The sequence below is a fragment of the Ciona intestinalis genome, unplaced genomic scaffold (genome assembly GCF_000224145.3).
Source record: "Ciona intestinalis unplaced genomic scaffold, KH HT000141.2, whole genome shotgun sequence".
In the NCBI taxonomy this organism is placed as follows: domain Eukaryota; kingdom Metazoa; phylum Chordata; class Ascidiacea; order Phlebobranchia; family Cionidae; genus Ciona; species Ciona intestinalis.
The window spans coordinates 62,002-83,911 of NW_004190463.2; the positions used below are offsets into that span (position 1 = coordinate 62,002).

Below are 21,910 nucleotides of genomic sequence, written 5' to 3' on the forward strand. Positions count from 1 at the left end.
GCCTTGAACCCATTACCTTATGGTTACAGGCAGGCGCGCTAACCACTACGCCACGGCGTCGGACACGCGTGATGAACGAATCATTTGTTACAATGAATCCGACGTTTACTTTTATAGAAAACTAGTTTTAAAATTCATATTATGCCTTTTAATTAATAATATAGTAAGGAGGGGGAAGGTGGGACACATTTTAGTTTAGTTTTCTCTTTCTATTTGGTAGTAAACAAAGAACATTCAATTAATTATAAAACCGTATTCTCACGACTTCCACAGACCGTTGTTAATGGTTTAAAACACGATCAGGATATTTGGATAATATGTATTAAAGGTGTCCCATCTTCCCCCACCCTACTATATATTATAGTGTCAGTAGCAGAATACAACAATTCACGCCATTCATATACTTACCACCCCAAGTGCAATAGATATAATATAAGGCAAGGTCAGGTTTTCCACCCCGTAAAATATCACGGTAAAGAAAACTACCAGAACCCATGACAGAATCTGCAATAAAATAACTTAATGAATCAGGAAATTTCCTGAAAAAATAAACACATTGTTTAAATTTAATAGCAAGGGTTTTAAACATACTTTTGAATGCTTGTGTTTGCTTTTTTAAATGAATATCCAACTTAAATTCAATAAAGGTATTAGCTAAAAATAGCTCACATCAAAGTTCTTATTATAAACTGACCTGCACTTTATGAAATGGTGTCTGTAGGCCATTTCTACGTGGGATTTGAACCGTGTGAATACTACAGGTAGTAGAAGGGGTAACCTTAGATTTGGAAGCACGAGTCATATTTGTAAACAATTTTTAGTCCACTCAACTTGTATTTATAATTAAAAATAAATAACATTTTTCACCATAGGTTTAATTTTGAGCATATTATGACAGAACTGAGTTCATTGTAACAGTTAAGTGACGTCATAATTGTTATGTTTTATGATTATTTTAAACCAATTTCTGTATGTGAGATCTGACCAAATACCGCTATAAAATGTGTACATATACAAGCTCAGATCGCGGGATTCAATATTTGTATTCAGTAATAATAACAGGTCCCACCGAGATTTGAACCCGGATTGCTGAATTACCGAAAAAAAATCTTTAATAAACCAACCCCCCTAAGTTATTGGTAGAAAAGGGGTTATAACTAAATTACACACCAGATTACGTTGACTTGGCACTTTTTCAAACTTAATTTTCAACACGAACGACCGATTTTTTTGTAAAGATATGATCAGCAGCAGGTACGTGTGTGGCAATGGTGGCATAATGGGCATAGTTTAGTGCTATGTTTATTCGCTTCAATAAAAAGTCAGTACTATACTATTTTTATATTTACATAAAAGAAGCATTTAATACACCGACTTCGTGTTTTTTTAATTTTCGTGACACTTTTTCTTATAGGAAATTCCACGCATTTTGACTCGCATACTTTTCAGAAGCTGTTTCGTTGTTTAACTTTGGTGGGCGGTAGGCCCTACCTCACATTTAAGCATTTCAATCAATACACGAATTTCGATTTTTGGTTGGTATCCCCCTTTCAACTTATAGTAATTTAACGAAACGGTACGTGACATTATGCAGCCCGTATGCTGTGTACAAACGTGTAAAGTTACCTGTTTGAAATATGAGCCATTTTTACCTACCCATTCAGTATAACACACCATCTTATTGTATGTACGATTCCTCTGTGACGTCACAGTGTTCGTTTGTGATATCACAGATGCTGACAATAGATTGGAAACTCCCGACGTTCCAGATTCTCCTTTCACGATCGCCACATTGGATTGTCCACGTCATAATGCGTTAGTTATGGTAAATATTTAACTACCGTCCAAATTGGGCGAAGGATAAATAGGTGACCATTATATAATGGCAGATTAATCACTAATACAATGGTGCAGGCATATGATCGTGGTTGCCATCGCGTTAACTATAATATTACCAAGTTTCTAAGACTCAGTTCTAAAAATATCCTTAAGTCTATGAGATGATACGAAACCTTGTATTGGTCTTTATAGACATTTTTGCGCAGGATATTCTGTGTTTCAAGATTTGCTGTAAAAAAAATAATTTATTTTTGGCAATACAAAAATACACAGTACCATATTCGGAAATATGCAAAAGTTTTTGAAAAGCTTTAAATAAAATATTTATTACGACTTTATAATATTTGGTTGTATATCGTTATTTTATATTTTTTTATTTTTAGCGTCGACCTAGAATCCGTGCGCGTTGGTGCAAATTTAAGATTTTGTTCCTTTATCAATTAAATTAATTTATCCGTGAAGCCACGTTAAGGAAGAACAATTTAGTTTAAATAATGACGGAGCAAAAATGAGCTGCAAATCGACGGTGGCTTTCGCCTTATGGTTAAAGTATGAAGAATTTTTTAAAAAAGTAAAAGCGTGGCCGATGACTGTACAAATACCATGGTACTATAGAATGTGTTTCATAATTGCGTAAAATATGTGGTATACGTCGTCTTGTTTTTAAATTCTTTTCTACCGGGCGACACTTATTGTTCCTCGTGTTGTGATTGGTGGAGCGGTTTCATCATCATTGTGACGACAACAATGCTGAAGTTCAGGTGTGCAGCGGTGCGTGTCGGATAAATCTTCAATCTTTCCTTCAAGTGCTATTTTGTGGAGGGGACTCTTTAACGGTGGAGTAAACCATGATTCAGTTAATCCTAAGTAATAATCAACTATCGTGACGTCAGTTGTAAAATATTTCAGGATTCGGAGCGGCAATGAGAATATTCAGTTTTGCGGAATTTTCTTGCGAGGTCGTTTCAACTTTCGAAACAAGGTTGGTTTATTATCGAGTTAATAAGTGAGTGAGGATCAAGTCATATTGACTCGATAGGTTTGAATGAAAATGAAACAAGAATGTTAAAGTGCTAAGCAAACTGTAACCGAGATAAGGGGTCAACAATATAAACAAGTGCATCAAACTCAACATCAATTGTTTTATGAAACTTTTGTTTTATCTTTAACTTTACATTGAGGCACGGTGGAAAAGTTACGGCGGTGTTTGCAGCTCATGTTTTTATTCAATCTTTTTGGAAAAGTCGATTAAACTTTTGACAACTTTAAGTTTATGGCGGAATGCCAAGTACCAGTTGTATGAGTTACAGGATTTATAAAATAAGTTTGATTGAAATTCGATACGAAAGCGTCGCTTTAACTTTGTAAGTCTAGACGAAGATTATCTAACAGACTTATTGCAGGCCGTAAACGGTAAGAAGGCGTTGCCCGGCGCGGAGGCCCGAAATTTAGCGAGTACAGGTAGCCTATAGTAGGGTGAGGCAAGATGGGACATATTTAGCACATATAATATCCAAATGTCCTGACCGTGTTTTAAACAATTAACAACGGCCTAAGGGAGTTGTCAGAATACAGTTATGTATTTTCTTGAATGTTTTTTGTTTATTATTAGATGTGACGAAAAAAACATTTTTTAATTCGTTAAATTTTTCTGGAGTGTTTTTAACTCAAAAAGCATGCAGCCAACGGCAGTTTCTATATTTGTTTGCTATAACTGTTAAGGTAAATTAGCGACTAATTTGCAATCGTTTATCAATGTTTTACAGATTTGTTTTTATAAAAATATTTCGTTGTGAAAATATCAGTATGGATATCGCACTCCAGACGAGCAAATAAATCACTACAAACACCGCGTCAATCGAACCGCTAGGTGGCGAGCGTGTTGGCATGACGACCAAACAAACCAAACGTCCTAGTTCAGTTTCGGGTAAGTCCATTTTCTCAGACGTCACTCAAATACATTGGTATGTAAGAACGGTTCGAAGCGCGAGTTTAAACTGGCGGCCTGGCCGATGCTTGGCAAATACAGATTAAGTAAATAGACGCAGCAATTAAAGTTTAGCCACACGAGTATACTAGTTTAGCCAATTAGCTTGCGTAAGTGTAGCGGTTTTAGTTTTATAAAAATATATTCGTATAGTTTTTAAGAATATAACTTTGCCTTGTTTTATTTAATAATTAGAAATGTTAACTGTAGCCTAATTAAACACATTGTAATTACATTATATATTAACTTAATTATAATTATATATAACTTAATAAACCCTGCTTTTGTTTATATATGCTTTATTCAAACAGTAACACAACCATACAAGCTTGTAGTAATAGTAAACGCATGTAAATATGCAAGAAATAATCACAATATTGCAGTATTAGTTTGTTTTTATATTTTTTATCATGAATTTTTCGCGTCATATGAGAAACAGATCTTCATATGAATATGGTAAGTTTTATGTGTGTCATTACACACAAAGGTACATACATGGTAACTTGTAAGCGGGCACAAGGTGTATGAAACAGAACACCCGTGTTATAACGACTGTCGTTGCCCCACCATGATAGGATAAATAAGTTTCCTTCATGAATGTGCATAGCGTTTATGTACGTTTAGCACATATGAACCTGTTATCTGTTTGTCCACGATAATAAGATCATAATAATTCGAACGTTCGCTGTCAATTAAAAACACAAGTAGATATTTGTGCCACAAAATATTTTTAATCAATGTATTAAATATACTTAAATATTTATTTATTTCATCCAGATCACAACAATGGCGACCTCCTTGTTCACGATAATGAGGCGTATGAGGGGAGCGACAATTTTCCTTCTCTTGGTGTAAGTTTTTAGATTTCATCGTGATAAATACAGTGGTCCAGATTGAAAAATATGGCCCAATAAATTCTATGCGCAAAGTTTTTTGGTTTAGGTTAAAATTTTTTTTTTCACCAAAAACTGTAAAAAGATTGTATACCAATAAAACACTAATTTTGCTTTAAAAAATTTAGTACGACATTAGTGGCAACCATGAAAATATATGATGTGTTTCACAATTCTAGATTGTTGTTATAATGTACTGTTATACTAACCAAATTCCTCATGATCAGAAACTAACTTTTATGAATGTTAATTTCATGTTCTAGCTTGTACATTGCATTAATTAAATTCAGGCAAATGGTGGTTTTCCCCAGGGAATTACCCAAGCTCACTTAGCTGGGAAGAAGTGGTCTCATCTGGCGCGAAACAAAAGGTTTTTAGGTAAATATTTGTTTTCTATGAATTTTGTAATTATTTATGTTTTATTCATAACAGTAGTTATAAATTATAAATGCTTTTTGTAATCCTTAAATCTACAATTGGATATTTTGTGGCAGTTCACATACTTTATGCATAAGAGCCCTCAAAGTTAAAATTCTCTGAATCAAAAATTTGCCGAAACTTTTACAAAAAATTAAATTGAAACAAAATGTTGGGGCTTTGCTTAATTGACCCCTTGACATTAAAAAACGAAAAAATTTTTAAAATGTCGTTTCTATTTGAAGCCCGTTCTGCATCAGTAAGAGCTGGCACACCAGCAGCAAGCCCACACAATGGACTGGATATGGAGAACATTGCTTTTTGGCCAAATGGTAAGTATTTCATTACTATACAGTAAGATATACCTAACTAATAAAAACATTCATGAAAAAGTTGGCTTATCTGATTATGTATTAGTTGCTTACTTGCCTTATTTTTAAAGTTTTTTGTTATTTTTACTCGAATGACAAACTTTAAAATATACAACACTAAGTCACTAGGTGATAATAAAAGCGTTGTATTGGATGCATATTATTGGGTTTTTACAAAGTTTATTTTAAAATCATGTCAAATCCATGAAATGAGCCTCATATCATAATGTCAAAAGGGATACAATATAATCTTACATGTTCAGAAAATTACCCGAATATTTATTTCCAGCCACGGACCAAGAACATTTGAACCACAATCTCATTTCATACTTTACGCAACTTGCAAGAAGCAACAATGACAATGATGAGGTAATAATGCTTGTTTTTAAATTGTGATAACACATTTTTTTGCAGAATAAATAGAAAATAAAATATATGTATATTTTATTTGCTATTAAATTTGTATTTACTCTTGCGTGGCAGAGCAAAAACAGTTATTATAACATTGGTGTTCTGTTTCATACACCTTATGCCTGCTTACGAGTTACCACATATATAACTTTGTTGATGATCGTTTTATATAAGGCTAACAATTAAGACAACCCATTGGTAATCACTGGATTGAAGCAAATTTGAAGTGTCTTCATGGACATCCACAATTGTAGCAACATTGAGCCTTGAACCCTCGACCCTCTAGTTATTCTAAACTTTATACCACAGGTGGATTTTGATTATATTGAAGATCTTCTTGAAAAAGGGGCTTCTATTAATTGTAAAGACAAACATGGGCAAGGAATCTTACATGAGGTAACATTAGTTATTATGACGTCATAAAAAGTGCAAGCAGATCAAACATACAATTAATATGAATGGATTTATGACAATATTATTTCTAACAAAAGAAAAATATTTAAAGCTACTTTATAGATTGCATATATTTTCCCAACTTTTTGCTGAAAACATTTATTGTTTTGAAACAAGTTATACCATAGTTATTTGGAATTAAACCAAAGCTGGACTGCTACAAAACATGTAATTTATAAATTTATATACTTAGTACTAAATACTCAGCTGAAATAAAACCAGTCCAACCAATGTTATACAAAATATGTTTTACCAATAAATAGCTTTTATTTAAATAGAATTAAAATTACTTACTAAATAACTACGATATTAAATATAATTCTTTTTACTATAAAATTGTGACTTCCACCCACGAAGGCAGCAAGAGCTTGGCACACGGACATTGCATTGTTCTTGTTGGAGAAAGGAGCAAACATTGATGAAACTGATGTGTAAGATCAATTATTTATTGTTGTTGTGATTATAGGAAAGCTTGACTCTGTATGTGATCTTGTTTGTGATTCAAGAATCTAATTATTAAAAAAATGTGACCTGGTACAAATGTGTTGCCGTATTCTGATATTTTTTAAAATATTTGTAAGATGTAAGTTAAAAATAAAAAATAAACAAAAGTTATCTAGAAAAATCAAAATTATTGAAGAGATATATATTTATGTATATGAATGAATGTAACTTACTTTATCCTCGCGTGGCCGGAAAACGACAGTCGTTATCACACGGGTTTAACACCTCGTGCCAGCTTACGAGTTACCATGTATGTTACTTTGTGGGTGATTATTTTATTTTTTTTATATTTTAATACATAATATATAACTTGTAAAGTTGTCTCCACCATGTAAGGATAAGTAATGTTACATCCATGTTTTACATATATTATACATTGTGTTGTAGGTTCGGCCGAACCCCACTCCATGTTGCATCTGCCACAGATTACGCTGAGATGGTTGAACTACTTGTGGATAAAGGGGGTGAGTTGTGGGAAAACCACATTTATGTTGTTTATTTTTGAAAAGGCTTTTTTATCTTAAAATTTTGTAACCGTCTAAAATAATCTTTTTAGTGTAAGCTGGCTCACTGATGCCTGCCTTGCCTGCCTCTAAATCTAAGATTAAGGCTCAAGCAAAGCTCAATTCTGCTGCCCTTGTAGGTGTATGTATCCCTACCCCGGCAAGACAGTTAATATTAATAACAATTGATCCAACTTAGTGATTCCATATGGGTTGTCAAATTGTTTCATATATATGATAACAATTCCCTAAACATTATGGGGGTAGATATATATTATTATTATAACAGGGTTGTGTCAGGTTACATTAAGGTGTTTTTCCATGTTGTTTTTATCATCTAATTGTCATTATGTTATTTTTAGCAAACATAGAGCAACGAACGTTCGATGAAAAGCAAACCCCGTTACATTACGCTGCAAGGAACGATGCTGACGAATCTCTTCGTTCTCTCATTAAACTTGGTGCCGATATCGAAGCCAAGGATTATAAACTTAGAACTCCACTGTTTGTGGCTGCGGAACTAGGTAGTTAACTGTGCATAAGACGTATGAGTGGTATAACAATTATAACTTTCAGTTGTCTTTGGGCAAGCAACAAGCTTCAACGTCTGGTGAGGTCAATGCGGTAGCACCCTGGGTGTTGGGTAATAAGCCAACTCTGGCTTAAGCCCCAGGTCTGATGGCGTGTCTCGATGTAGAACCTCACCCATGTAAAATAGAATGGGTTTTTGTGGCTTTATATATTTTAGGTGTATAAAACAAAACCTTTGTGTTATAACGCATTTAATAGACCAACCATTAGGATACATGAGTTATTACAGTGTCAGTGATATTACTTTATGATTTAGATCGAAGCGAGACTGCAAGATATTTAATTGACATAAACGCTGATGCAACTGTGGTAGACGACTCTGGTCAACTCTGTATGACGCACATGGTTACTAAGATGGGACCCGTGGTAAGATGGTTCCCCTAATAAAGGGATTACATTTCTTTTGATTTTATGTGGATATAGTTTAGATTATTTAAAAAAACAGCAGTACTTACAAAATATTTTATGTATTTTTTTCAGTAAAATGCTAAAAATTAAGTTTCTGTTTTAAAACCAAAAATCCCAAATATTTACTTTCGTATATGTTCACAGGCAAAACAAGCACTCGATCAATTCCACAGGAAAGACAGAGCGAACAGGAAACAATATTTTTATCTTAATTTACTCGAAACTGGAAGGAAAAATCGTAAAATTTCGAAAAAGAATCAAACAGGTTAGGATGGATGTTTGTGAGCTTGCAGGTGTTTGTAGTCGATCAGATGTTTGTATAAGATGGATTGTCTGGTTGTGTAAAAACTAAAACTAGTTGAAACTTGGTCATGTGTTTGAACTCGTTTAATTTCTAGATAATTTTATATATTTTATATGTTTTAATTTGTTTATGTTTTAATATATGTTATAGTCTACTTTGTATAAATTACAATTGCATTTGAGGTTCCTCTTATAAGTTATAACAGGTACACAAATTTTAACTGATGCTCCAGGTCTTACATAAACCTCTTTTTATAGCCTGCTTTATAAATCTAGTTCTGCTGTAAATTTTAATCCATTTGTGTTTTAATCTTTACTATTATTATCATAGGGATGAATAATCTTTATATTACACAGATACACCTCGACAAACAACATTGGCCAAGACACCAGTATGTTGAGTATTTATCATTGATTGTATTTGTAGTTTAATAACCACTGTACGCTTAAGTTATTGTAGGAGCCTATAGAAAAAAACTTAAGCTTATTTTTAAATGTGATTTAAGTGTATAAACCATGGGCACCAATCCTGGGGTGGCAGGGTGGGCAGGCCAACCCTAGCATTTTCTACACTACATTAATCAGTAAAGACCACAACCAATATCCCATAGTTGTTTCATAGAAATGTGTGTCCAACTTTCCCTATCTCCACTACGTTTTTAATAAGTTTAGCGTTTAGTAATAAAATACTATTTATTTCACACTAAATAAGAGCAAGAAATACAATTCGTAGAATAACCAAACTAAACAATATTGTGATTTAACAATTATGTTTATGACATCACAGTTAGAGGTGATTGTTAGCTTCCGACAATTAGAGCTGATTCAACACCCTGTTATAATGAGGATGATTGATATCAAATGGAATAAATTTGGAAGGTGGGGAATATTTCATGATACATAAGTTGTGTTCTTTGAATGAGAATTATATAAGTAAATGAAAAAGATGGAAATTAACAATGTCACGCATTAAAAGATTCAATAAATAAAATATATTGCAAACTTATTGATAAATACCTAAAACAATGCTTGTCAACATTTTAGCAGATTCCAAAAACTAACCGTAAATAATAGTAAAGCTTTGGTGGCCTAGTTTCCAAACTACATTACAAACAACAACTTGTAAGATTTTAATATGGTTTAGCTTTTACAATAACAGTCAAAAAAAAACTCTGTGAACCACTTTAGTAGGTGACCAGCCAAATCAAATGCTGATCTACTTTATGGGTTAAGCTGTACTGCTTTAGTATATAGTTAAAACAACCCGCAGCCCAAGTTAACCGCCACTTAACCTCAAACGTGCTTTGTTGTTTGTTCTCCCATTCCTATATATTGACTAAGTTGATAAATCATGGAAGAAATATTTGAAACCAAACATATGTATGCTATATAAATACGGTAGCACACATAATAAACATGAGATGTTTATTCTACAGACGAGGGGCTTTCCAAGCTTTGTTCCTTAACCTTCTATACATACTTGTGTGGACAATACTTGGTGTGGCCGTGCCGTGGTACAACAGATACCATTACAACTTGCCTGATGTAAGTTTCTTTATGTTTTATTGTGTAGTCATGCATCTTATGTCAACACACAGAGATAGCGTAATTGCCTCATTCTGAGGTTACGAGTACATTTGGTTTGTTAAAGTTCATTTGTAAATTATATTTTTTGGGATTGTTTGTGCAATTGTTTCCGCTCTTTGTTTTTAAATGTTTCGTCACATATAAATGTCAGAAGAGCTACTGTGCAAAACTTAAAGTAACCACCCACAAAGTTACATACGTGGTAACTCGTAAGCTGGCACGAGATGTACGAAACAAAACACCTGTGTTATAACAACTGTCTTTGTCCCGCCATGCAAGAATATACAAGTTACCTTTATAACCTCCACTTTATATTGTAACCTACTCCCCCCCCAGGATTGGTGGTTGATATTATTCTGGGTGATTGGTGTTTTATTCACTGCGTATTACATTGCGTACGAAGTGAGAGAAATCATTTTATCGAGAAGAAGGTTCAAGAAGTGGAAGGATTGGAGAGAAAAACAAATTAAACGCGACATGAAGTTTTGTCATCCCAAGTGGCCGGAGGTATCGGTTGTTTTCTAATATTCGATTTCCTTTTTCACAGATCATGTCTTTATTCACACATTTTTTCCATGGGATGTCTAACTTAAAAAAATATATATAAATGGCTCGTTGTTTATCTGCTAGTTGTACTGGCCACCTTTTGGCTTAATTGTTTTTTAAATATTGCAGTTAATGACAAAATATTAAGTTTTTCACATTGTTTCAATTGATGTCACCTGCTTATACAATGATGTTTATTCCAGCTCAATAATGAACTGCAAGTCTTTCGATGTTGATGACAGTGTTATCGGTTGTATGTAAGCCGAAAAGTCAAAGTATTTATTTTTCAGCCGGCAAAATTACCCATTGCTTCATTTACAAAACCATACCCTGATAATGTCTTTCCACAGACAAAACATTGGTTTACCAAACATTCTATTTTAAGCAATATAAAATTAATATAGAATTTTTTTACTTTGTATACACCGTATTGAACAATAAAAAAACCCTTCTTACTTTCAGGAACACAAATATCTTGAAAGTGAAACAAAATATCTCGATGATCTTCTGCCTTCGTATTTTTCCGATTTCTGGAATTATTTTGATTGGATCGTTTATTTCTTCCAACTTATTGTTCTGGTTAGTTGGTTTAAAAACTTTAAAAACAATTTATTCTTTCTGTGCATTCATTCTTATAACTATAAATAAGAGACTGAACAAAACTAGTTTATTCTAAAAAAGATTCAGTTAACTGGCAACAAAAGTTTGTAAAAATATCAACTATATATACGCAAGCACACTGAAACAATTACTGTGTGGTAACATCATCTTTATACTGTTTGCAAAAAAAGCATGTTTAAAAAGAAAGAAAAGAGAATTAACAATTACCAAATAAATACAAACATTGCTGTAAGCTTTTACTTAACATTTTTTTACCGTTTTTAACAAATGTTATTTTGTTGCTAATTCCGTTTTCTGTTGTTTTAATTAATCTGATTTTCGTTACTGTGTAATATATGAAGAGATAAATAAGAAATGATGTAATAACTATAATTTTAATTTTTTTAATAAATTAAAATATCTATGAATATCTTGATATAAATAATCCACTGATTTCACCATAAACCTCCAGCTTCTCCACATAATCGATGTTTCGTTGACCTCGACCTCCCGTGTTGATCCATGTTGTTCCGTCACCAACTTCACCGTATGCATTCCAACCCCATGTTACATGGAGGCCAGGGTTAACAACTTAAGTCTCAGCGCTTGGTTCAACAGATTCTTCGTTGTCACCATACTGTTGTTATGGTTACGACTTATGAAGGACACAAGAGCTTTCAGGTGAAACATAATAGTTATTATGTGAGACACAGTCGAAGGAATGAGCTGTTAATACTTTATTTTATAAGATATTTTAATGTACAAACAGTAACTAACAATCACCCACAAAGTTACATACATGGTAACTCGTAAGCTGGCAGAAGGTGTATTAACACCCGTGTTATAACGACTGTCGTTTTCCAGCCACGTGAGAATAAAGTAAGTTACATTCATTCAACTCATAGCATGAATGTATATATGTTTCCTAATCTTTCACGGTTCATGGCCCCTTTCAGAGACGCTCAACATATTTGTTCTAACGTATGTACAACTATTCTTTTATTCAAAACTTTACAGTAATCTACTTCTAAAATAAACAAGGCCACGAGCAGAGGTCTGCTTGTGGCTTCTAAAACATCCTGTAAAAATTTTTTTTTCTAAAAAGTAATTTTATGTTAATTTCCGCTAGCCGACCTGAGATTGGGCTAGAGTTGCTTGATATTCTTATATTTTCACTTGAAACCAGTATTGAAACTTATAAACATTACTTTCCACAGGTTGTTTGGTCCATTCATTGTAATGCTTGGAAAGATAGGTTGGGATTTATTGAGGTTTTTGTATTTGTACCTGGAGTTCTACATTCCATATGCTTGTGGCTTCTGGATGGTGTTTGGTGAGTCTAATCTTTATATAAACTATAAGAGGCGGAGTTCAAGGCTCACTGAGATAACTTAATGAGCCTTGAACCTATAAGTGGGGATTTTTTTAACTGAGAACATTTTTCTCATGACATTTTTTTGACTGGATTTCGGCTAGAATAAATAAAAATGTGATTTTTTTTACGAATTCGTAAAGTTGAGCCAAATATGGAAAATTTCCAAAATTTTTCCTTGTTTCTCTCAGGTATGTATGTGTTAAAACTTTAGTTACTTATTCTTGGTTTTCACTTTTATACCTGCTGTCAAATATGTTATAAGTTTAATCTAATTGCTCCAACCCAGTGGCCAATAATGAGTTAACCCATTTGTGTGGCCAAATTAACAGCCACACAAAAAATGAAAAAATCCTCAAAAACTAATCACCCTCAAAGTAACGAACATGGTAACTTGTCAGCTGACACGAGGTGTATGAACACCCGTGTTATAACGATTGTCGTTTTCCTGCCACGCGAGGATCAAGCAAGTTACATTTATTAATTCATTCATTTCCCGCCCAGGCAACCTACAAACAATATCATCGATGTCAACGGTCGATCAGATGCTTTTTTCTTTGTTCCGAATCACTTTGGTTGATGAATATCAATTCAATGAGATGCAAACATTTGATATCGTGATGGCTTACATCATGGTTGGGACATTCCTTGGGGTGTCGGCAATCTTATGCATCAATCTATTCATTGCTTTGCTGTCCGATACTTTCCAAAGGTGGGGTAAAAATATATCTAAATAATAAGTTTTTTAAAACAGAATCGATATTCTGGAAAACATAAATTTTGGTCCTAACGTTTAGTGGTCACTAATAGGCTGTTCAAAATTTTTTACTAAATGAGAAAAAAATATCCCTAATCCAATCAAAACAAAGTTACTTTTGTTTTAACTCATAAGGGATATGGTGTATAAAACAAAACACCCATTTATAACTACCATTGCCCTATCATGCAAGGCTAAATATGTGGCATTTATTCTACTTATCTGAATGAATGAATGAATGAATCTAACATTAAAAAGTGTGTATAAAAATAATGTATTAGAACTTATACTTTTAAAATTATTTTTTAACTTATATTTGTTTTGCCTTCACAGAGTTTACGACAATGCGAATGCTAACGCTGTGATGCAACAAGCGGCATTGTTACTTACAATTGAAGAGAATCTTTCTAACAGAGCAAGGAAAAAGTTTATAAAGTAAATGTTTGTGTATTACCTTGTAACTGGAAGGTCTCAGGTTCAAGGCTTACTGTGAACGGTTAGGTTATAACAACTGTCGTTGTCCCGCCATGTGAAGATAAATAAGTTGCATACATGGTAACTTGTAAGGTGACACGAGGTGTGTAAAACAGAACACCCGTGTAACAATGACTGTCGTTGCCCCACCATGACTGTAACCCACCACCCCCCACATTCAGATACATCGATGACAAATGTAGTCCCGAGGAACAGTTTTACGACGATGATCTCACTGTAGCACAAGATGATGATCTTAAAAAAGTGACGATCAAGATCAAAGAACAAATGGATGAATTGTTGGAACATATTCATGATAACGAGAAGGAAAGAAATGTGGGTTTGGGTTGTTATTAGTTTTGTTTGTGTTTTAAATAAAAATGCTACTACATGAAACTTATTTATTTTGGCTTGTCGGGGCAATGTCAGTCGTTACAACACGGGTGTTTTGTTTCATACACCTCATGCCAATTTACAAGTTTCCACGTATGTAACTGATTTATCTTTGCATGATGGCGCAAGGACAGTTGTTGTAACACGGGTATAATGTTCGTCATTTCCCTCCATATGACGATAACCAAGTAACATTTATTCAACTTGTTTCAGATTATAATAGTTTTGATACTTTACATTTCTAAAGTTTATATAAAATATTTAAATGCATCTTGTTCATGCATGAATTACTTTTAACAGCTTTTTACAAAGTAAATTAAACTTTCTAACTTTTATTTTACAACAATGGGTATTATGACATCATGTTGCTCAATGTTTTGTAGTTGACTGTAGAACTAAAATATTGTGTATGAGAAGCATTGATGCTAAGCTAACTTTAAAATCCTGTACTATTTTAAGTGTAACAACAGTACTTCTCAACCCCTGGGTCACCATTTGATTTGGTTGTGTCGCCTACTAGTGGTTCACAAAGAATTTTCTTGTCATGTTATTGTATGCTCACAAAAATTGTCAGAAATTTCTAAACCTTCAAAATACATAATTGACACTTTAGACAACCCATCAGTAACCACTGGGTTGGAGAAATACTGGTCAAAACAAAACTTGTGTTTTATGTTTTCGTTGCGGCGTAAAAGGTTCATACACATTATGCTTCTGTATGAGTAAGACCAACACAGCAATAACAATGCATGCATTACATTTATATTAGAATATTTTTCCCTTCAATAAATAGTTTGAACCCCTATCGGCACGTCAACCAGATAATGATGACAATGGAAAGGAGAAAAGCACAAAACGAAGAAATGTTTTGGTAAAACCAGTTTATAGATCATACTTCTTATGCACACTTTTTTCTTTCTATTAGAAGACTAACTTGGACATAACTTAACAAAAAGGCTTGTGTTTGTTCACTAGGTGCAGTGACCACGCTTCTTTTTTCAATTAAAAAGCAATTTAACCGTTGGCGTGTTTTAACGACTACCGTTAGGCCTCTATATCCTGTCCTTTAACTAATTTTTATGTTTGCTACCATAACCGAAGACACAGTTAAAAGTTATTATTATTACTTTAAACAGAGAAAACTAAGTTTGTGTGTACAATAGTTTAATATGAGAAACTTGAAGCTGCAAAAATAAACTAAGTTAACTTTACTCTTGAAAAAGTTATTGTGTATACAACGCCTGCTAACATGCTGCTTTGATATAGACTTTATTCTAATACGAATGTTTGTGCATTTGATTTATTATATAAATATTGAGACACGAAATTAAAGGTTTAAACATTTCTTTATGCGGCGTTTGTATCATAATGTTGTAGAAATATTAACAATACTGTGTAGAATTACCTGCATGTTTCTCTTTGCATCTTGAAATATTATTTTTTATCTTTAAAACAGGGATAAGAATTTAGAAAACAAAATTATATTATAACGTTTGACATTAGTACACATGTATAAAAAGGTTTTATTGCATAAAAGTGAATTTTTCATCTTTTTCAGGAAGATTTTTCATCAGCAAGGAGTGGTAAAGCAGCAATTTCCGGTCCCAAGAAAAACATGAAAGATGTTTTAGGAATGGTCATGGCTTCGGGTGAGATGAAACAATGAGCATTCTACTGTTGTTACCACCCATTAAAAAATACTTAAAATTGCAATTGAGGAACAGTGGTTAGCACACCTGCCTCTAACCCAGAGGTTACAGATTCAAGGCTCGTTGCTGCTACTTCAACCCAGTGGTACCTTATGGGTGATCTAAATTGTCAGAACATTAAAATATCCAAAGTTATAACCCGTCATAGTACCAAGTTTTTTGACAATTTTTGCATCTTTATATTGCCCATTGGTTTTTGGGTTATTTACCTTTAGAGTCAACCCCTTTATCATAAATACTTTGTTCCTTTTTAGATGAAGGAGGGGGTTCTTCGGGCAGAAAACTCGGTGAAATGTCATCAAAGCTGCAACAATTGCAGGTAAATGTTTCTATGTTTTATTATTTATGGATGAGCTAACTTGACATGCCAGGGAACCTGGGATTTAAGTCCGACTTTGCCAATTACTCCAACATTGTATATGTACATTCTATTCTATATGGGTGAGGTCCTACAGTGTGGTATGCTATGGTACATGGTATCTAGGCCAGAGTTGATTCATTACCTTTATTATAAAAAGTCAGTGTTCCTTGATTCTTGCACCAAAAAAACAAAGTTGGAGGTCATTTTATTGTTATGTACCTTCATACTTTTATGTTTGACTATCTTACTTTTGTTAGCTGCAAAATGTCATTTCTGAAGCACTCTCTCCATTTACTAAGTAAATCTCAAACTTACATTAAACCTATACAGATGACGCAACGAGACCAACAACAATCGATGAGGTCATTAGTTGATGATGTCAGAGAAATAAAACAATTATTGCAATCCATCGCCCCTGGCAACTTGAATGAGTTCGGATCACAAACATCAGGTCGTGTAGGGTGAGTAATATCTTCAATCCAACTTCAATTTATACTTGTTGTTATTTAGTGAAAGTTTGTGACCAACCAGTGTGTAGTAAATGAAAACACTTTGTTTATTTTATCATCCAACCCCTTTGGCAAATTAGTTGGGCAAGACAATTAGACGGCGTTTACTCCAACCCATGTCCAATGTTGTGGCTTAGAGCGCCTACTTTTAACCTAGAGGTTTTGGGTTCAAGGTTCGTCACTGATACCGATGTGGGCATGTGTTGTTTTTGGGAAAAACACTTAAAAACAATTGTTCAATCCTATAGTCACTAATCAAATGCATGTCCACAATATCAGTCATGCATAAAAAACACCAAGGAAGTCACATTCATAATAACTTGTAAGCGGGCACAAGGTGTATGAAACAGAACACCCTTGTTATACAACTGTCATTAACCCTGGTACAGCGAATAAAAATAAGTTTCAAACAATCATTGGATAATGTATAATGCACAGCAGCGATGGTGGTGGTGGAATAAAACAAAAGTCAAGTCTTCTTCACCAAGTTGTGTCAGCTGTCAGTGGTCAAGGTGCTAACATGTAAGTTGATTGTTTGCTAACAATCAAACACAATGCTTATTATATCATGATAAACATAATTGTTATGTCACCTTAATATTAACGCAGAAGTGATTTAATTAAAGACACCAACAGGTTCATGCTTGTTGGTTGTGAGGATATTTATTTTTACTAATATTAAAACAAACTAAAATACCAAGGTAGCATAGAGACAATATCCCAACATTTATATTTGAGGAGTTCTTAATTACAGAATTTAAAAAAAAAGGGAAATTAGATTTAAAAAAATTAAATATTTTAAATTTTTAAAATTCAGGCAATCTCTTAGTCACACTGTGGAGTCCGAGCTCATTTCACTTCCTGGTTCAGTTCCCGCTACTTCCAGTGATTCCCACAGTGGAGTAAGAACGACCAAAGTACAAATCGATCCTTCACAAAATAAACCAACCCTCGGACCTGGGGGGAAAGACGAGACAAATGTTTAAGACGGGACGCCATTTTCAGAAAAATGGGAATCCTGGTCCTCACTTGGACTTGTGGATAAAGTGCTTACAAAAGTGTGTGTCCTAACTAATGTTTGTAACAATTTATTGCAGAATTTGTTTTTATTTGATTTCGATGATTTTTTTAACTTTTTATAAAGTTAAGGTGTCAGAAAATAGTTTTGCAAAAGCTCATGAAACATTTATGATATTTTATGGGTATTCCCCTAAACCAACACCAGCTGTAACTTTATAGAATAGTATTAATACTAGGATTCAGCTGCAAATATTTTGTAATGAAAATATTTTTTGTTTTTATTTTTATAATCAACATTTTTTACGGTACGTATCATGTTATTTTTTACGCTACATATTATGTTCCTATTCAAGAAATTCATTTTAAATTAGAAAACCTTTTCTAAATGTTTCCTAACATTTTAGATTTTATTTTAAGTTGCCCAAACTATCATTAGTTTATAGGTTTTATATATTTATATTACGTGACCGTGAAGATCTAAAATGCTGTTAAAAATATATATTTTTATTGTTTCTTCATCAAAACAAATTTGTATTTCTCGCATGCTTCCAAACCCTGGTTAACCAAGACCTACTTTTAATGCTAATTGTTTTATGGAGATCCAGAAACCACAATAAATCATTATAAAGTTGATTTCCAACAAAGTGACAATTCTGCTTTTGTGTCTCATTAACAGAAAAATGCCGATAACATTTCAGTATCGCAAATATATTTTTAATTATTGATTATTGTAAGCCTCTTACAAAATTATTTTAAGTGTTTTGTTATAAATTTCACATTTCTAGATTTTTCAAATCAATGATTTCTAGGAAACAGTTTATTTAAAAATTTACTCTCCCTGTGTGGCCAGCGCCAACCAATAAAAGTTCCCGATATTTTTATGCAAGAATATTTACTTCAACCACCTCAGAGTTGCCAGGACAACCAACTCACCTCTTTTTAAAATCCCTTTTCAAATTTTGGGTTAATTTTCAGCAAGAATTTTTTCTCCAGTATTTAAAAAAACAGTAGTACATGTTAATGTATATCATATCCAGTCTTCCCTTGTATATGCACTGTGTCTGTTTGTGCTGTGTTTTTATTATGCATGATACTTTCATCTTTTGTAATAAATTATATGGAAAATTACCTGACCTATAGCATTTCACCTGAATTTACAACATTCGTAAAACTAACAGTTTTGCCAATAGAAAAATAAAATATTAAGAGACAGATGTCTCATAAACTATTTTATAACATCCTTATACAACACTGTTACCCAACAAACTGTATTTTTTTTAATAACATATATACGTCAAAATAAACTGTAAAATAGCGTAATAATTTTATTTTTTCTGTTTTTTTATCCGGCTACAAACATTGTATTCAATACCTCATATGTGAACAACCATCATAAATATAAAAGTTGGTTTGGTGTTTAATATTTATTCACAACTACAAACATGTTTGGCGGGGAGGCTGCCTGCCACAAGCCTAGAGGATACAAAATAAAGAGAACATCCGTCAAAAAATAAGTCTTCTGATTACTGGCAGTAGCAGGTAGGGGATTTCGTATCTTGGTCTGCAAAGTATAACTAGGATTATTTCAATGGTTGTTAAAATATAAAAATAAAACAAGTTACTTGTATGGTAATTTATAATTGGCATGATGTGTATGGAGACTGGGACCTGTTTTATAAATGTCTGTTGTTGGCCTTTACACATTCCTTTATTTAATGAATATGTTGTTTAAACTATCTGATAAGAAATCAAGTCAACACTTGTTGTTCAAGTAACCATGGCATGCTATTTATAGTGAACTAAATTATTGGACAAACACCGAGCATAATAATACCTAAGAATTGGTGAAATGTTCAAGTTATAGAGGCGAACCATAGAATGGTATCAACGTCGAACCCATAACCTCTAGTGTACAAGTAGGCACGCTTAGGCTACCATTGAATGAATGTAACCTACTTTATCCTTCTGTGGCTGGAAAAAAGACAGTTGTTATAACACATGTGTTCTGTTTCATACAACTCGTGCCACCTTACAAGTTACTACGTATGTTACTTTGTGGGTAATTATTTTTGGGGGATTTTACATTTTTTTAATGTGTTGCTGATAATTTTATGAACCCCGTATGACACACATAGTAGTTACAAAGCAGCAAAGTAATGCTCACCCGACGTCTGGTTCAAAGTTTATTGTTCCTGCAACCCAACCGTGTGAAGAATTATTTCAAGCCAGTAGTTCAGCTCTGTAATTATCGGATATTGTTTGAGTAAGATAAGTTGTATCCACTAAAACGTTAAGCGACCTCCAGGTACTTGTACTTGTGTATTTAAGTAGTAGTTAAGTTAAGTAGCTTCTAACTGCATAACCAAAATATATAATATCATTCCAGCTCCAATTTATATAAAACGGAAGATAAGACTCACAAATATAATATATAGGGGAACTTACTTTGATGAAAAACCAAGGGGAAACACGGTTGGGGAATTCCCCATTAAAGAAATAGTTGCAATCCAATTAGCAATCAGGGATTCATTTAATTGTAATATGTTTCAAGTTGAAAAATCATATACATTAAAATGTACTAATATGTTGCTCATTAATAAAAATTGTGGTTCATTGATTGAACAAATATATTCTGTTAATCATTACACTGATGTGTGTATAAACTTGGCAGGGGTAATATTGAACCATGGTTCAAACTTTCATTTCAATCAGTAAGAAAATGAAACGTGGCAGAATAAAGCTACAAAGTTTATAATATAAAGAGAGAGATATAGTTTATTAAAATAATTTTAATTTATGTTTCCTGTGTTATGCAATTCACAAGTAATAGGGGTTATAACTAAAATAAATAAAGTCATGTCACGTCAACCTTTAATAGACAGATCCAATGAAAAAGTAGGTAAGAGCATTCTATATGCATGACAATGATGTTGATGCAGACACAAATTGTAAATACACACATATATTTAGTGCAAATTATGCTCATTGTTGAGTTATAACATAGGTGTCTTCTTATACACCAGACACACATGATGTATTCATACACTTTATGCTGACTGTCGAGTTATAACATGGGTGTCTTCTTATACACCAGACACACATGGTGTATTCATACACCCCATGCTCACTGTCAATTTATAACATGGGTGTCATCTTATACATCAAAAACACATGGTGTATTCATACTCATCGCGTCGTCTATTGACAAACCCGTGATAAAACTTAAGACAATCTCTCATTAGCGATTGTTAACCATCTGAACCATGATAATGATTAAACAACTTTAGGTGATTGTAAGTTTACTAATACTCTGAAGAAAGTTCTCTATACTTTCTGCAGGGCTCAAATTCAGAAAATCGTTTTTAAAAGAAATTCTAACAAAAATCAATTTTGTCAGGGATGAATAATATGAGCAATGGTAAATAAACATATCAGGTCTCAACCTATGTCACCCATACTGACTGAGGCCTATAACTAATTTATCTGTATGGCTGTAAGTCAATATCTTCTTAAAATAAACAGCAGTGTTTTCCAACGTTTGTGGCCTTTCTATTATCAAGTGCATTTTTTTTATGAAAAGCACCCTTGAGTAACTTAAAGAAGATATAGGCCTAACCTTAACAGCTGCTTACACTATATAGAGTAGTGTTTAAATTTTCTTTCCACCCAGGTGTAAGCAACACTTCTGCAGCTCAATCTGATTCACAGGTAAGCAGCTAACAGATAGGTTTGGAGAAATTAAAAATTAATTATCATAAAATTGGTAATATAAAAACCGTAAAATTCAATAAATTGAATTAGTATAATCAGAACCCATTAAGCTTATGAGAATTTCATGGCTAATAGAACACAGGTTTATAACATTAGTTGGGTTCATATAAAGTGTCAATAGAGGAGGGCAA

At 33.2% G+C, this 21,910-nt stretch overlaps 3 protein-coding genes and 1 long non-coding RNA gene across 11 annotated transcripts in view; 2 read left to right on the forward strand and 2 right to left on the reverse strand.

Annotated features, from left to right (window-relative positions):
* The window catches only part of LOC113475185 (probable palmitoyltransferase ZDHHC1), a 2,962-nt gene extending 2,160 nt beyond the window's left edge, over window positions 1-802 (reverse strand). The window contains exons 1-2 of the mRNA XM_026839028.1: window positions 695-802; window positions 409-504 (exon numbers count right to left, since the gene is read on the reverse strand). Of these exons, the coding sequence (XP_026694829.1) occupies window positions 409-504; window positions 695-802 (204 nt within the window). The remainder of the gene's footprint in view (window positions 1-408; window positions 505-694) is intronic.
* A 2,807-nt stretch (window positions 803-3,609) lies between these two features.
* Window positions 3,610-19,140, forward strand: LOC100185060 (transient receptor potential cation channel subfamily A member 1). 8 transcript variants are annotated; one of them, XM_018816118.2, is made up of 27 exons: window positions 3,610-3,766; window positions 4,604-4,677; window positions 5,010-5,097; window positions 5,382-5,468; window positions 5,797-5,876; window positions 6,228-6,314; window positions 6,729-6,802; window positions 7,263-7,339; window positions 7,741-7,902; window positions 8,226-8,335; window positions 8,522-8,642; window positions 9,038-9,072; window positions 9,468-9,559; window positions 10,117-10,225; window positions 10,604-10,774; window positions 11,276-11,392; window positions 11,886-12,094; window positions 12,631-12,746; window positions 13,290-13,497; window positions 13,876-13,977; window positions 14,199-14,352; window positions 15,203-15,280; window positions 15,968-16,058; window positions 16,373-16,437; window positions 16,810-16,940; window positions 17,427-17,510; window positions 17,806-19,140. In XM_018816118.2, exons 1-27 carry the CDS (start codon window positions 3,727-3,729, stop codon window positions 17,972-17,974), a joined length of 2,931 nt encoding a protein of 976 aa, XP_018671663.1. In that variant the 5' UTR covers window positions 3,610-3,726; the 3' UTR covers window positions 17,975-19,140. The 8 variants fall into 8 exon arrangements, with proteins under 8 accessions (XP_018671663.1, XP_026694811.1, XP_026694807.1 ...); XM_026839010.1 differs by having other exon boundaries at window positions 5,031-5,097; XM_026839006.1 differs by lacking the exon at window positions 3,610-3,766 and adding an exon at window positions 4,122-4,282.
* A 277-nt stretch (window positions 19,141-19,417) lies between these two features.
* The window catches only part of LOC108950400, a 34,804-nt gene continuing 32,311 nt past the window's right edge, over window positions 19,418-21,910 (reverse strand). The window contains exons 3-5 of the long non-coding RNA XR_003396924.1: window positions 20,173-20,247; window positions 19,881-19,979; window positions 19,418-19,569 (exon numbers count right to left, since the gene is read on the reverse strand). This is a non-coding gene — a long non-coding RNA (uncharacterized LOC108950400). The remainder of the gene's footprint in view (window positions 19,570-19,880; window positions 19,980-20,172; window positions 20,248-21,910) is intronic.
* LOC100179376 overlaps window positions 20,465-21,910 on the forward strand; it is a 4,820-nt gene continuing 3,374 nt past the window's right edge. The window contains exons 1-2 of the mRNA XM_026839013.1: window positions 20,465-20,907; window positions 21,679-21,716. Of these exons, the coding sequence (XP_026694814.1) occupies window positions 20,805-20,907; window positions 21,679-21,716 (141 nt within the window). The 5' untranslated portion in view covers window positions 20,465-20,804. The remainder of the gene's footprint in view (window positions 20,908-21,678; window positions 21,717-21,910) is intronic.